Raw genomic sequence first — 17,032 nt, 5'->3', positions numbered from 1 at the left:
TAAAATAGTTTTGCTCTACAGTATAACTGAAATCACTTTTTATTGTTCAGCCTCTGTCCATGTTACTGTTCTTATCTGAAAAAACCAGAGCTGTTCTCTTGTTAAAGGAAATACGGTGTGTTTGCTGAAATTAAAAGAAGTACAGTCAAAAGGCATCCATCAAAACTTGAGAGAAATCTTACAATTTGGAAAAAAAAACCACCACCACCACCACCAACAACAACAATAAATAAAAAAAACCCCAAACCACCAGAGGAAGAAACAGAAACTTTTTTTTTGTGGTTACGGAGACCAATTACATTGCAATAAAGTTTTGTAAGGTAATTGCAAATTGCAATGTTTTCAATAAAGATTTCATTGTGTGAACCAAATACTCTAGATCATGCATTGTGCATGAGTAGTTTACTAAAATTAGAATCAAATTTTTTTAAAAAATTTGTAATAATTAAATTTGGAAGGGAGCTGTGAAACCATCGGGTCGAACCCGTGCTGGAAGCAGCTTCAGTTAGATCAGGATGCTCAGAGCTTTGCACAGGCAAGCCCTGAATATAGTGATGTTGGACACCATGCAGGTAACCTGTCATGTTTGGCCTCTTCACAGGAGGGAAAAATAAGTATCTTAATCTAGACAAATTTTCTTTTGTTGCCATCTCTGATGGTGGTCCCATCATAATTTTGTAGCACACCTCCAGTAAAAGTCTGGTTCGGTCTTATCTCCATTCTGCCACTGGGGTTTTGAAGACACCATGAGATTACCTTGAGCCCTGTCACCCAAGAGCAAACCCAGTGCTTTCACCTCAGTGATGTGTGCTGTAAAGGTTTGGAAAAATCCTAAAAATAGTGTGACATGGGAATGAGGAATGAAAAAGTTACACTGAAATCCTAAACTGTCTGTTTGTCCTGACAACCTGAGGTGCTAACAGCTTCACTGTGTAGTGTTGGTCTGTTAGCACGCAGCTTCAGCCTGGTTTTGTGACACAGATAGAAAACCAGGAGGAGAAAAATCCTTCATTGATACAATTGAACAAACCTTAGAGAAAACTTCTCAGCACTTACAGTGATGCCCACAGGACTAACCAACCATCTAAAGATTTGAATGTATTTATTCTATGGTTCTCAACTGCTGTGCATAGATGCTAATCACAGTTCATGGCAATCCTAGTTTTTTTCCTCTTATTAGTAAAAGCTATTCTTCTGAATTTCCAGAACAAGCTTATGTGTGGAAGGCTGCTTTGTGTGCAGCTGAGCTAAGCAGGATGGCAGTGTTTGTTATAAGGACTCTTTCTTACTGGTTCCTGAACTATGATGAATTAGATTGTGTGTACTTGTTCCTGTTGGTGCTTTGGGAGCTGAGGATGTATTTGTTCCGTAAAGGAACTGATCTCTGCAGTTAACTTTTTGAAACTTAAACCTTTATGTATTCTGTATTCTTTTGGAGTTTTTTTTTAAGGGCGGGGGTCCTGTTCCTGCCATGCACAGTAACAGGAGTAGATACTTTCTTCCTGCTCTTGCTAATGTATTGTACCTTTTTTTTGTCTTCCTCTGCAGAAACTCTCCTGGATGATTTCCTTCTCACATACACGGTTTTCATGACGACTGATGACTTGTGCCAGGCCCTTCTGAGGCAATATCCTTTTACTGAAAGCTGTATTCAGGGGGGTCACACATTTACTCATAGTTTTATTTAATGTTGAGCCTTATATCAAAGCTACATGCTTGGTTTTGAGACAAATGCCTAACTCATAGCAACAATGCAATGTTGCTATGAGTTAGGCCTTTGTCAGCTTTTATGTCAGCTTTTTTTGAAGATAAATAAACTTTTATAATGGTGACAAGGTAGAATTTAAATAGGGGTTAAAACCTCCCCAGGTTATGTTAATTCATAGAATACCTACATGTGCATAATATATTACAGAATACGCAATGAGAAAAAGTAAAGAATTTTACAGTCTCTGCTCCTTTTATCATCTTATACAGGATATAAATCTTAGCTCATTTTGAGATAAAAGAATTATTTTCATGTATTTCTAATGACTTGGATAAGCTAGTAAGCTATGGATCAATGTTTGAATAAACTTGTGACTATAAAATGAACCTTTTGTTCATTTGTTTGTTTGCTTGTTTTTTTAAATCTTTTCCCCATCTTTAAATTTTGTGCTGAAACCATCAGTTTTTTCCCTTACAAGACAAAGACCCATGAAGAGACAGGAACAGTGCATAAAGTGGGTATCATCTGACATTTGGTGCTCCTGCCTTATGAATAGAACGAAATGGTAGAAATAATCTTTTACTTTTTTTTTTTAATTTTAATAGAGTCACTTCTGCAGGTAGTATAATTTGTACAGACAAAAAGAAACTGACTTCCTTTGCCTGATTTTTGTGTTATTGTTATGCTTTGCCCTTCTTCCCACAGACATTTACGTTGGCATTGGTGTACAGGGCAAAAGTTCATTCTCAGTTCTGCAGAAAATATATGACTGAACATTGTATAATTCCTTTTGAATTGATTTTACTTTTATAGACTCACCTCTCTAATCTGTAAGGGAAAAAAAAATCCTCTTGGCACAGAGGATGAATAGAAATTCCTATTACTGAGAATTCATTCCCAAAAGTTATGAAACTCCTAAAGCTCCAGACAGGATAAAACATTTAAAACTGAATAATGCACTGAAAAAAACCCTTTTTTTAGCAAATGAGATTATTGCAAACTCTTTGCCAGCAGTCAATTTTAAAGTTTCTTTGAGTTCTTATTATATTTTCCTTAACCTGCTGCACCTATTGTGCTAAGAACCACCAAGGGAAAGAAGATGACTCTGATGTGTCCTGTAGGAAAAGAAAAGTCTTGCATTTGGTGTCTCAATGGACTTCTCTCTACAAAGACTGGTTACACGAAGATGAGCATTTAAAACAATTTTTAAAGGTATTGAAACAATTTCTGTGATGCATTTCATTACTGTTTAATTACATACTGTGTCTAAAATCCCCAACAGGAAAATCTATGAAACATATTTTTTCATACTTAGATCTTCTCCATTAAATCTATAATATAAAATGATTTACATATGTCTTCTTTAAATGCCTTAAATATAGTCAGTTTGAACAGAAATCCTGTATGGTCAATACAGTCAACATTAAAAGCATTACTTTAACATATGAAACTTCTGGAACCCCTGTGGTCACTAGAAAATGGGAAAAGTTGGGAAGGTAAGAAATAAAACTACAAAGATGTGGGCATTCCTTGGACACACCAGTCATGTCTGTCAGAATAGGGTCTGCAGTCAGTATCCAGAGGATCATGGACACTGAGAGTTTTGAGGTGATGTCAGAGATGCTACTTTGACTGAGAAGTGAAATCCTATTCCATGGTGTTTGCTGGGTGGACATGGAGAGCAGCATAGCTTTATGTATTTTTGAGAAATAAAATTTTGTTCCTTACTTGTTAGCTAAGTTCTTCTCATATCTCTGTATGAGTTCCAACAGCTCTTACTAATTAATTAATTAAGCCCTTGTTAAGTTGAAAATAGCACTGTTGTTGAGAACCTGAAATCAATCTCGTTACTGATTTTCTTTTTTCAGTATGTATTTTTTCCCTGCTGGTTGAAAGGTGAGGGTATTTTAGGAGACTTTGCAGTATCTTACACTTTTACTGCTGAGGTTCTTTGTCTGTGACTGGAGATCTTCTTAAAGGTCTTTTATCTCTTCAGTCACTTGCTCAAGACAAAGGCAATGTGGAGAAAATCTTGAGATTGCTTCTTTTTGTTTGTTTTGTTTGTTTTGTTTTGTTTTTTAAGTAGTACACACCGGATAGGGAAGCAGAGACCTTAGGATTTTTGCTTTTTGGTACTAGATTGCTGTACTGGAAAGAGGACATCATTTCAGGCATCAGTTATGTCACACTGAGTTGCAGCTTTCTGAATGCAGGGCTTTCTGGCCATGGAGGTGTGTGACTGTGCACTGTCTCACAGTTCCTCTTCTGGAAGCTTGTGTGTAGTATAAACAGCAATAATATTAATGATGGTTGTAGTTACATGTGCAAAGCCAACATACAGGGTCATAGGCTAAAATCATTCGTGCAGAAATCTTTGAATGTGGGGGCTAAAGCAAACCTGGTGACTCAGCTCATGTATGTGATCCTTGTTTCTTAGAAGGGAAAGGGAAGGATCTACGTGCAGATGCAGAAAAACTGTAGAGAAAATATTTCCTAGATTTTCAATCATGACAATGTCTTCCCCCAAAATTAAAATTAAGGTTTATTTATGTGTTAGTTTACAGCTAGGAAGAATTGTTGGAGTTAGTGGGAGGCATCAACTCAGTTTAAAATGCATGCAATTGTGAGGAAAGGTAAAGTAGAATATTTGCCATTTTAAAAGTCTTAATCTGATGAACCTATTTGTTATTATTTTGGATAAGTGATGATGGTGTAATGTGCTGTCATGCTTCAGAATGTATTATGCTGACCTAACCAGGTTTTATGTAATATCCACAAATGGTGTTTTAAATTTTTCTGTTTATAGACAAAATAGTACAAGAATTTTGTGCTCTTGCTTGGTACACAGTACTAAGTAAGAGTGTTTTTCCAAAGAATATTGAATATTGACCAGTTTGTAAATTTGAACAGGAACATTCTCTCCTTACAGGTCTTGCATCAACATAATGATAAAACTTGTTTTAGTAGGATAGTGTCTGAATTAACTTAGACCACTGATGTGATGCCTTAGATTACTGTTTGAGTTGTCAGTGTGTTAAGGCACTGCTTTGTTTTGTAGACGATATACAGAAATGTGTTAGATGATGTGTATGAGTATCCCGTTCTTGAGAAGGACCTGAAAGAATTCCAGAAGATACTTGGGATGCATCGCCGTCAGTAAGTATTGATTGGATTAGTGATCAAGTCTTCTTTTATTCAGAGTGTCATTTATTTTTGTTGCTATCTTTCTGTAATTCAGTCAAGTGATGAGTGGCATATTCAGTTTTACAAATCATCTCTTCTTAAAACTAAGGCTAGATTATTCTATTTTTTCTGATGTTTGTTGGGCAGTGTTTGTGACTCAACACTCACTCCCATCAATTTCACTTGGGATTACTTACAGACAGAGCAATAGTTTGTGAAGAAGCTGGCAAAAATTCCCTCAGAAGTTGCAGTCTGTGACTTCAGATGGTACCTTCATTCTCTCTGCAGTACTGAGAAGCAAATCACTTGGAATAGTCATCTCAGAGTTATTATTTTACTAATAAATATGGCATCTATAAAAAATATTTCAGTGGCATGTTTTTCCAACAAATGGAGGTTGTTTCCATGGTTTGGCCATTGGGGAAGTGGAAGGAGCTGTGCCCTGGAGGCTGACCCTGGGTGCTGTGTTAGCCTACTCCAACAGCTCATGAGCTGGCAGCAGTGCTTTTCACCACATCGATTATACAAGCCAAAGGAAAGTTCTCTGGCTGAGCCAGATGCCTTTAGTTTTTCCTGAAGAACCTCTGGGGCCTTTCTGCAGTGACCATTTACTGTTAAAAACTTCCTGATGTTGTAAAGTTTGTTATAGCTAAAACTTCCTTTTCCTAAGCTTTGGCTGGAAAGAATAATTGTGATTTTTCCTTTTTGTTTCAGCACTGTAGATGAGTATTCACCTCATCGAAAGGTAATGCCAACTTGATTGTTGCTGATGGCTAGTTAATTTACCATCTCACTTTTTTTTCCCCTCTGCCCACTTCTCTCTCTTTTCTTGGCTTCTTAACTGAATGTGCCTGGTGACCAAAAACATGACAGGACACATCAGAGAGGTTAGACCTGCAATGCTGCTTAAGGAACATTGTTTTTTTCCTTTGAGTGCATCCTGGATATCAGCAGTGTGCGCTAACCTGCAGTGGTTGTGACAGTATTAGCATGTTTAACAAGATGCTTTGAGATGTCAAAATTCAGGAGAGGCCTGGGAGGGTGTCCCCACAGGGCTAGAGGGATGTAGCAAGCTGGGCAAACCAGGCTGAACACAGACATTGATGTGGCTGTCATGTAAACAGAGCAAAGGGTGGATTTGTTGTGACAGGGACAGACAAAAAGAGAGGAACATGAATCTGTCTGTCTGACTGGAGGGAGAAGTTGCAGCCAGAGAAAGTTGGTGTACAAACTGCTCAGAGGTGAATTGCTGTGTTTGTCAGTTTTACTGGGCTGAGGGTGAAGTGTGTAATAAGCTTAAAATGTTCCTGCAAAAATGTGGAAAGCAGAACATGAGATTGTAGTGAAATTGCTAAATAGGCTGATTGCTACATGGGAAATGTATATAAGAAGTGTGTAAGAAATGGGCTCTGAACATGAATACAGAAAACCTTGAATTGTGCAAGCTGCTTAGCTTTGGCATGTCCTGCTTCCTCCAAAATCCCCACCTTGGCCATTATTTAGTAAGGCAACTCCCAGTTTACTGCTCCAAGAAAGGGTGGGTGTACTTCCTATGCAGAAACCTTTTGGCCAGACATATGGGTTAAATGCTGCATTCCGTGAATTACTGCTTTGTAAACAGCAGGGATGCAAAAAATCACTGATTTTTTTTTCCCCTTTGTTTCTTTTCCACTCCTTCACAGAATAAAACCTTTTTCCACCAGTTCAGTGTAAAGGAGAACTGGCTGCAGCACAGAGGAACTGTGAATGAAACAGAAGAAAGTGAGTATAAATTAAAGAATGGAGGGAAAGCTCAAAAGCTATACAATTGTTTCAAAAGGACTTCAAGGCAAATATTCTTTAGCTGACGTATAGCTTTTGAACAAGACCTTAGGGACACAAAAGAAGAAATATTTGACAAGTTTTCCTTCTTCCTCCTGGTTGGCAGGGCTCAGCAGTGCCATGATATTTCAAGGGGTTTTTTAACCTGTCCGGTTCCTCCAGCACCCCTTGTCACAGTCCTGTGTATGTTCCAGGTGTGCTGGCAGCCCATCCACCAGGCATTAGTTCTGCTCCAGTTCATGCTCTTGGTCTCTTGACCTATATCTTGGCTGTGAAAGGTGAATGAAGAAGCCTGTCACATGAAATGGGCCAGGATCTGCCAGCTCTGTGAACGTGCCTTAGTTCCTTCTCTGCTCAAAAACATCTCTGCATGGAGTGTGAGGTGCCACTTCACTTTAATGCCAGCCATTTCCAAAGGCAATTCCCTGCATGGCTATTGGTACTGTAAGGCAGTGAGGCTGTCACCCTCCTGCAATGCCTGAGCCTGGAAGGAGGCAGAGAGGAGAACACTGTGTACACAAGCAGGGAATGGCAGAAGGACCTCCTACCTGGCTCTTTGACAGTAGATCTTCATTTCTTACTGGGAACAAAGCTCCAGAAGTTCACTTGAAGTCAGTGTATTTTTAGTGCTCATTTGTGACAGAATAAAAACTGAGCTTGTTCTACGCCAAGTCAAAAGACTTGCACAGTGTGTGCTGCTGATAGATAATCCTCTTTTTGTGCTTCAAATGTAGGGGGTTTTGAGGTTTATGTTACCAAGGCTTCTTCTAAAAATGTTATTTGTGGATGTGAACCCCCACACTCATTATTTTTTTGAAGTTGGACACAGCTTGTGGGTGACTGGAAAGGAAAGTGTGCTGGTGTGAGAGAGGGGACAGACCGTGTGACTGTGGTAGGACAGCCACCAGGACAGGACCCAGCAAGGCCAGTCCTGACTGAGTTAAATTGCTTTTGTCTCACTGCTTGAGAGCAGGAGCCATGGATTATGATAGGATTGAAGGAATGAAATAGCCAGAGTGAAGTTGGGGAAGGGAGAGACAGATGCAGAGGGTGGACATCTAACACGTGTGGTGGATTGCTGTCTGGCTGATGGTGCTTGTAGAGGATGGGTCTGTCCAGCTGCACTGTGCCACTTGACCAGAGGTGTTTTATCCTCTGTTGCAATCATTACCAGAGCAGCTTGCAGCCCAAGGCTACTTCCTCCTTCTGAGAGAGGAGCAGCACAGGCTCCTGGAAGAGATGATGTGGTCCATCCCAAGAGATACCATAGACAGAACGTTGGAAGGGTGTGAGGAGGAGAATCACTATGGTGGTTGTGCATGAGCATCTGACCTGTGGGTTGATTTAGTTCAGTGTTAAAAGAAGGATAAATCAATAGCCCATTTATAAAATGACATCACTGTCATTGTCCCTTTGCAAATGACCAAGAAGACATTTCAAACAAAGTCATGTAGCAAGGTGTGTCAGTTTGCATATGGAGTCCAAATACTCCTATCAGATTTTTTAAAATTTATTTTTTTACCTCATAATTTAAGGTGCAGTTGGATGTCTCCATCTTCATGATGTGTATCTATTCTGATAAAATATTCTGCCATAGAATGAGCATCTCATTTACTCTCTGTCAGCAGAGACAGGTTAAAAAGGAATTATAAAATCAAATAGCTTTTTTTCCCCAATACTCAATGTTAAGTGCCTCCTTCATTCTCATATTCATTTTTTCTTTATTACAACAGGAAAAAACCCTGTTCTCAAGGATAGAGTTCTTAACTGCTTCTGGCATAGTTTTCACTAATGAAAGTGCCCTGAAGCCATGAAGATCTGTAGGACAAGCAAAGAGCTATTGCTACATACATCTGTCAATAAAGATAATAAAAAAAATACAACAGTTCTGGAGAAGAAAAGTTGTCCTGTGTTGGCATGGTAGCAGCCTGTCTAGAATAAGAAGTGCTAGAGGAGAAGGAAATTGAAAGTTTAATTGAGCACTGAAGTGAGTGTGAAACTAAGAGCTGTGACGATTCTGATTAGCAGATGTAATTTTCAAAATATTTATGCAAGTCTGCAGCTCAGTTTCTTCCACTTAAGTGTGTTCAGCCATATTTCAAAGAACTAGCTAGGGCAAACTCTGCAAAAGATGTAAACCTAAAATTCTGGCAGGCAGAAAGAGTGTACATCCCTTTGCTACAGCATTCCCAGAGCTGAACCAACTCATGGACCTCAGTGGGAGTAGTGAGCCCAGGGAGTTTCTCCAAACCAGTCCCATTAATATGTGCTGCTTGTGATTCAGGAAATGAATTGTCAGAACTGATTGTATGGCAGTTAGGGCAGTCTCTGCTGGTGCTGAAATACTCTGGCAAGTTGTTTAGATGTCTAGACAGATAAGCTATCAGGAATGGTTGAAAACCTGGGAGCAATGTTCTTGCAAAGCTTCCTGTTCCAGGTAGAAATGGAGGTCCAAAATAATTTCTGCAGCAGACATGAAGTATACTGAAAGGGCAGTGATTTATCTGAACCTAAAATGAAGGGAGAAAAAATGGCAACAGCTGAGTTTCAAAGAAGATAGGCAGTGAAGGAAGTTGTCTGTGACAAATCCTCAGGGTAGGAGATCTTAAATAGATATTGCTGTGGGAGTCTATGTTTCCATTTGCCTGTCTCTCTCATTTCTCAGGGAGAGGAAGCGGGGAGGGGGAAAATGGTGATGTTTCTGCTTAGTTTCATGTCCTTTGTGTCAGGGTGCAGTGGCTGCCCTTCCAGCAGCAGCCAGCCAGCTGAGGCATTGCAGTGGTGGGGTCTGCAAGTTTGTTCTTTGCTCTGTTCAAGTATCTCTGCCTACAGCTGAGCATGTCTTTGTTCCTTTGTGCAGTTTTCTGCCGTGTGTATATAACAGAGCATTCCTATGTCAGTGTGAAAGCTCAAGTGTCAACTTCAGCTCAGGAGATTCTGAAGATCGTGGCAGAAAAGATCCAGTACCCGGAGGAGGAGTTGGCGCTGGTGACAGTCTCATTCTCTGGTGGTGAGTAACTTCCCTTCATTTGACTACTTACCTCTTATTGCATCAGGTAAGGGAGGGCTGGCATTTTCTGATGCAAGGATACAACTGTTCCTCTGTGGGCCCACAGCTGGATGACCAGGGGAACAATGAGGAGCTGCTTCCCAGAGACTTGTTTCCATGGCAACAGCTCTTTCTTGGGTACTGTGGGATGTAGCATCTCCTGGCTGGGAAGGGAGTGTAAAGAACTCTCAGTCTCCAGCAGTATTGCAAGGTTTTATTTCTTTTCCACAGATGAATCTCCTATTTTGGAATTTAAATTAATTTTGAAGGCAATGAGGCATGGTTTGCCTTGAAAATAGAGACGGGAATAGCAAATACTATATGCATGGCTGTTTCCTCATTTATGGCATAGGTAACAAATATTCTTGAGCTGAAAGGAGGAAGACGTGCATTTGCACAATTGAGATACTGGAAGCAATCTCAGCAATATTTTGTAAGCAGCAACTGACATCTTTTGCCTATTCTTTTAGTGTTAGTCATTAAATAGAAGGGCTTATTGTCTTTTTTAAGAAAGACTATAGCAATCGTGGAGTGTTACTAGGGACCAGCCAAAGTCCCAAGATCTTCTTTGATCTTTGGCAGGTCTCAAGCTCCTTGGTCAGATTGTTTTGATCATTGTGGTGTTTTTTGGAAGCAATATAACTAGGTGCATAGAACCATGAAGCTGGATCTACAAAAGGACTGAGTGTAGAATATCTTGGCAGTATTCTCAGATAACATTAGTTGGTGTTGACCCCCTAAGACACAGGATGGGTCTTTTAAGTTACAGCACTCATTGCTACTACTTTGTCAGTCTAGTTAAATGAAATACACACAAGTGCTGGCTTGTTCTGTTTGTATCTTTGATTCAGAACTGGGAGGTCACTTTTTTCCCCCCCATGCTAAGCTCAATTAAATAAACCTATTTTTGAGTGCACTGATGTGTGTGTCAGGGAGTTGGTGCCCTGCTCTGGTTGCTGAGACCCTGGGCACAGAGCAGCCATTGGGAGCATCACACATGGGTGTCCTGGCCATCCAGGCTATATCATTTTCAGGCATATTCTTTTTACCCTTGTGTGTGCCCAAACTCCCCTTTAGTGCATTTCACAGCACTGAGAAATCACTCTGCTGCTGTTGTTTTTCAGGTCTTTCTCTCCTGTTCAAGAGCAGGTCAAGTTGTGCTCTGATAGCAATAAATCTGGTTCTAACTGCCTGCTTAGCTAAAGAAAACCAACCATTCATAAATAATGAAACACACTATATTGGTTCCCAAGAAAGCCACAAAATGGAAGTGGTTGCCACTTGGTTTTCAATGAGAGACAGTAAATAACATGCAGGTAAAGTAGGAAAGCCATTTGTATGTGATCTTTATAACCCCTAAAATGTTATTTAGTTACATTGCCTGAGTTAATTTGAAACACAACAATATCAGTCTTTCTTCTTATGCATCCTTTACTGCAAGTAATAAACACCAACCTGCTCTGCTTTTTTTTCTGCTTTGTGTTTTTGCTATTTGTGTGACTTAGAACTCTTGTCTTTCATCCACTTGGAGGGCAGCAGTATGAACATTGGAGAACCTGTTTTTATTGTAGTCCAATAATGGATAAGCGAGCTCTTCATTCAAAATTACCTTGAAAAAACATAATTATAGTTCAGCTAATGTATCTGTGCATCAATGGATAAGTGAGCATGGATAAAAGGGAAAGCTGTCTGAAATGATATTTGGCTCTCAGACTTCTCCTGGTTCTACTCCTCATGGGCAATGCAGAGTCCAGGGTAGCTGTCAGTGTCCTTGATGTAGTAGTGGGTCTACCATGTATCTGGTCTCCAGAGGATTACTTGGAGCCTCCAGGAAGTGACAGTTTTTGCAAGGCAGTTTTTAAGCTGTATTTGGAGTTTTGCTTTATTTTTCCCCCCACCTTTCTCTAGTTCATTCAAGATTCCACAGAGCTGAACCAGCTGAACTCTGGACTGGAGAAAAAAAAAGTCCTTTCTGTTTGCTACCAGTGTCCTGCTCTTCTACTCAGCTATTTTCCAAATTATTTGCTCTAAGTCTAGAAGAATTATTATAAATACTGTGTTACAAAGGACTGTGCAGCTCTGCTCCATGGGGTGAATTTCATGGTGATGGGATCCTTTAAACTTCTTTTCCTGCTCAATAGCTGTGGCTACTGATTTAATCTCCACCCCTGGTTTTGTCTCCAGTGACACAGAACAGCTCAGTCTCTGGAGGCTGAGACACTCTGCTCTTCAGAGTGTCAAAATTCACTACATTTATACTAGATACACTGGGCTGAAATTAAATGCTCTTTAAGGCATTGGAGGCTAGACCAGATGATTTCAGGGTTTCTTTCTGTTGTATGTGAAATGCAGTTTGAAAGCAGAAGCAGGAAGCTTTTGTGCTCTAGTCCAACAGACATATCTTGCCTTTATCTTGCCTGAGCAGGGTGGAAATGATTGGTACCCACAGAGACTGAATTTGATGCTTAGTTACCTTCTAAGAGGTTGATGTGGCTTCACAAATACAATTGTACCTTTATTTCTCATATACAGCTTTTACTCCTGTTCTGAAATTTCTGTTTTTTTGCTGTTTTTACAGAAAAACAGGCGCTACAACCAAATGATTTGGCCATCTCAAAATCTTTGGAGTCATCCAGTCGTATGTTTGTATACCGAAAAGATCTGACTGATTCTTTGGTAAGGATTGGTATTGTATATTTCCCATTTTTTGTTTGTCTGACTCTAAATCAAAACCTTAGTATTCCTCTCAGAGGGCTTTTGCAATGCAGAATTTATTTTTTGCTTCCTTAGTAAAGCTTACTGAGCTGCTCTATCTCTTAAAAAAAAAAATCTTTCATTAGCAGCAGTTATTTGACTGAACAGTAATGGAATTTGTTCATCAATTTTAAATAAACCAAAGCTTCTGTGCAGCTTAAATCTTGCAATCTACATCAGCCTGGGAAAGCTGACCTGTGTTTGTACCAGAATGGATGGGATGAGGATTATTCAGGGTTCTTGTGACTCTTTCCTCCCCGCCCTGCCTTGTGCTTCTGTAGCGCTTTGGCTGGTACATAATCATACAAATTGGTGAACAAATTCCCTGGAATTACTACATGTGGAAATAGATGTTGTGTGAGTTCCACAAGACCCATCAGTGTCACCCCTGTGTTGTGGCAGCTGGTGTGTAGCACTGGGGGTGTGTTCTCCTCCTTTCCTTCTGCCTGTCTGTCTCTCCATCCTCTTGCTGGCGCTGGGAAGGTCAGCAGATCGAGAGGCAGCACATCTCTCTCATCCTTCCCTCTGTCTTCAGGATTGCAACCTCCCTCCCTCCATGCTTTCCCAAAACCTCAGTGAGGCAGGCATGGTCGGGCACTTTGGTGTTCCAGTAGTTTTCTGCTTATTATGCAGATGTTTCCAGGAAAGAGTAGGGGCTGTATCACAGCTGACTTCTACGTGTGGTGTCAGTACCTCTAGGATCTGTGCATTCATCCTCGGGATGAGAAATGTCTATTTACATTTTGTGGGATCAATGTGCCCCGAAGAGCTGACATGCCACTATCATTGTAATCTGTCATCCCCATTATCTCTGGCTTTTGAGCCATCTCTAAAAATGTGAATACTAAGGGAAGGTTTCCAGTGTAGACAGGTGACAGCCAATCTAGTTTCATTAGTTACATAATAAGGATTGCAAAACTTGCTGTAACTGTCTGAAATATAGCACCAAAGTAATGGCTTAACTGGTAAGAATAATCTTCCATTTTGGCAGATGGTTCATGTGCCAAGTTTCAGACTGATGAGGTTAAAAAAGCCAAGAGAAATGCAAAACTTGAAAATCCCAGCTAGTAATGGAAATGTTAAATGACCCTGAATGCCAGCAGTACCACAGCACTCCACAGTAATATACTAAGTAACTTTTATGAATCAGAACCCACAGCATTTTACTCTTTGTTGATTACATTTGGTGTAGATTAATCATAAAATATATGGATTTTTGTTATTTGTAAAAGTGGACTAGAGGGCAAGTTATGTGCATTTATTCTTAATCCAATGTGTTTTTAGAATGATTCTTTTATATCAGAAAATTTACTGGTGTCTTAATTTAGATTTTATTTTCTGATAGTTTGAGGGATTTTATTTTCATTATGCTCTCTGCTTGGCCAGTGTTTTATATTCAAGGTTGGGAGAGGGAGAGAGAAGGAGAGAGGGAGAAAGCCTGGCTCTCCAAAGCAAATCATTGATCCTATTGACCCATTTCCCATTTCAAACTATTTATTAAAGAGGTTATAGCTCCTTCATTTTGATTAGTGGGGAAAAAAGCCCTCAGAGTGCACTTAGAGAAGATTACCTGCTCAGCTTTTTTTGGTACCTTAGTCCAGTAACTGTTTCATTGCAGAACCTTTGGCATTTCTTGAGGAATTTGTTTTGCTCTTGTCTGTTCATTTAGAGCCCATTTTCTGAAAATGAGGAATTGCAGCAAAGATCTGTGAGGATTTTGGGAATTAACACCTGGGATCTTGCCTTAGAACTAACAAACTTTGACTGGAGCCTCTTCAATGCAATTCACGAGGTAAGAAGCACCACATCCACTTCCAGGTATATTACTGTCATGCAGCATTGCATCACTGGTGGATTTTGGAACATTGGTACTCCTGGTTTCTTGCTTCACTGTCATGACACCATGATTTGGCAGCTCTCAGTAGTGGTCACAGATCCAAGAGTTACCTTGCAGTCCTTGAGACTGAAAAGAATTGTCAGAGGTTTGTAACTTTCCTGTGTTTGGGCATCTCATATATTCCCTGTATACTTGATGTGTTCTATTGAGATTTGCCTCAAAAGAGTAAAAGACCATGATTATGTTCTAAAAACTTTCTCTGTGAATGTGTTACATATGCAAAATGTCCTATGCACTTGATAATGTTTTAGTAAATATGGGACTCCACAAATAGCTGTCTTTCATATCACTTTAGCCACAAAAGAATTCACAGTTTCAACAATTCAGATGGTCACATCACTGTCCTTGTTCTTGTTAGGCTGCAGTGAGATGAAGAATACTGGGCAGGCTTTATTAAATGAGATAATGGTGCACTTCAGGGCCCATTGGGTTGTTTCAATGACTTTGATGGGTTCTGGTTTGGGTTGCTGAGTAAAACACACAGTTAACAGTAGAAAAGCTCTCTTGAAAATACCATTTACTGACAAGCATGTTGGCTTTCTGAGAAAATGAATGTGAAATTGCCTTGCTGTTCACCATATGCTTTCCTTTTCTTTCATTTTGGGTTTTTTATTCAGTTTAGGCACTTTAAATTTGAAACTGGCCACATTTGGGGTTTTTTTTTTTTTTTACAGAAATCAAACCCACACCTCTATTGATTAAAAATTGGCTAATACAGAAACAAGTTTGAATAGAAATTTTTCAGATTCTGCAGTGGTTTGATATGGTTGATTTTTCTTACTGGAACAGAAGTGATGGAATACAGAAATAGATTGTTTATGTCTTGTACCTGGCTATAGCCAGAAATGGAACCTTGGGAATTCTAACAAGAAGAGCATATCTTGCAGGATTTCCAGTCCACCTGCCTTCTGTAATAAGTCTCTAGATTTTGCTAAGCCAAACCTGAACCATTTGTGATTAGCTCATGGATAATGAAAAAATAACCATTTGTGACCAAACCTTGTTTAAAAAACATAGTTTTAACAGTTCATTTATATTTAAATTGTTTCTATATCCCTACTGATGTTGTCAATGTCTTCCAGCAAGAGCTGATATACTTCACGTTCAGCAGACAGGGCAGTGCTGAAAACACCGAGAATCTCAGTCTTCTGCTTCAAAGATGCAACGAGGTCCAGCTTTGGGTGGCCACCGAGATACTCCTCTGCAGCCAGCTCTGCAAACGTGTGCAGCTAGTGAAAAAGTTCATCAAGATTGCTGCCCAGTAAGTTGCTGGTGTTGCAACAGAAATCCTTGAATTCACATGGTTTGTTTGGCAAGAAGTAGGTAGAGAGGCAAGGAAGGAAAACTAATTCATCATCCTGTGTTTTGATAGTGTAGTTAGCATTCCTAAATAAAACAGTCCATAGATAACAACAGCAGAGCCTGCTCAAAACTGGCATAGTGGAGTGTGTGCTGCTCAAATCTCCCTTGGGCAGCTTAGCTGCTGTGTCTGCAGTGCCAGCTGCCACATCCCTGATGGTGCAGAGATAGCTCCTTCTGAGCTGAGATAACCTGAGGACCGTATGACAGAACTATTCTGGCAGTGCAACAGTCACTCAAGACTAGATAGAGAAACCAAAACATTCTGTTATAAACCTGAAAGTCCTACCTCTAGAGAGGAACCTAACTGCAATAAGCTGTTGCCCCCTGTAATCCTCTCTGTAGTACTCTTTCACTTACTGGAGTGGTAGGCTTTTTCATATGTTAGATTTGACAGTCTACTCTTTCACTGTTACTGGGTAGTACTGGCATTTATTCTATGTCTTGCAGTAGTGTACAAATATATACTATACACAGAGATTTCTTTTCTCTGTAATCACTCTTTGTCTTAGTAACCAAGGGAATGGAGCAATTTAAATATATGCAATCATCCTTCTCACCTCTCTCTCCACTTGTTGGTCTTCTGCAATATTTGAATATGCATGGTTGTGGAAAATGTATAAATTGTTCCCTTCATCAACTGGGCTGATTTAATTTGCAAGGCACTTACATACAGAGGACTGTTCTCCGCTGAAGCAGTGCCTTTAGAGAAATTAATTCTTCTAATCTAATCTAGTGTAACTCATGAATGTGATCTGATTTAGTTTGCAAGTTGTGTGGCATCCAGTAATATGTTCATTTTCTGCCCTACCAATGACCAAAAAATGGTTGGTTCCATGTGCCTTGCTTGCACCATTGTAGCATTAATTGCATCCCAAGAAAAGTTTTGTGTCAGTCCTATGTGAATAAGCATATATTTGTTACCAGACTGAAGTGTTGATCCCATTCTGTTAAGTGACAAGCCAAAGTTATGGAGACCAAATACAGTTGTCAGTAAACAGTAGACAGACTCTCCCCGTGTATTGCAGAAGCACCCACCACTGCAGAATGTAGGTGATGAAATAAGAGAGTGTGTAGTTTTCACAAGATTTTTTTTTTCATCATAAAAGCTGCTTTCTAAATGAACACACCACTGTATCTCATCAGTTCTGGAAGAGTTGATGAGAGAGGAACTATTAGGGTGGAAGGATGGTGTGCTAAACACACCATGGGACAAGCCAAGCAGCCCTCCTGTTCTGTTTATGACTAAGGCAGAGAGGGA

The 17,032-nt window shown here is 39.8% G+C and overlaps 1 protein-coding gene across 1 annotated transcript in view; it reads left to right on the top strand.

Moving 5' to 3' along the window:
* The window catches only part of RAPGEF5 (Rap guanine nucleotide exchange factor 5), a 157,736-nt gene that overhangs the window by 119,542 nt on the left and 21,162 nt on the right, over window positions 1-17,032 (top strand). Inside the window, exons 12-20 of the mRNA XM_071429179.1 lie at window positions 1,549-1,627; window positions 2,776-2,920; window positions 4,767-4,864; window positions 5,606-5,636; window positions 6,574-6,652; window positions 9,573-9,722; window positions 12,340-12,437; window positions 14,185-14,307; window positions 15,495-15,673. Coding sequence (XP_071285280.1) covers window positions 1,549-1,627; window positions 2,776-2,920; window positions 4,767-4,864; window positions 5,606-5,636; window positions 6,574-6,652; window positions 9,573-9,722; window positions 12,340-12,437; window positions 14,185-14,307; window positions 15,495-15,673 — 982 coding nt within the window. The remainder of the gene's footprint in view (window positions 1-1,548; window positions 1,628-2,775; window positions 2,921-4,766; window positions 4,865-5,605; window positions 5,637-6,573; window positions 6,653-9,572; window positions 9,723-12,339; window positions 12,438-14,184; window positions 14,308-15,494; window positions 15,674-17,032) is intronic.

This window comes from Agelaius tricolor, unplaced genomic scaffold (genome assembly GCF_023055355.1).
Source record: "Agelaius tricolor isolate 1412-34295 unplaced genomic scaffold, bAgeTri1.0.p SCAF_6, whole genome shotgun sequence".
Classification (NCBI taxonomy): Eukaryota; Metazoa; Chordata; class Aves; order Passeriformes; family Icteridae; genus Agelaius; species Agelaius tricolor.
Note: the sequence above shows the minus strand (reverse complement) of the source record. Positions and strands in the feature narration are given on the sequence as shown.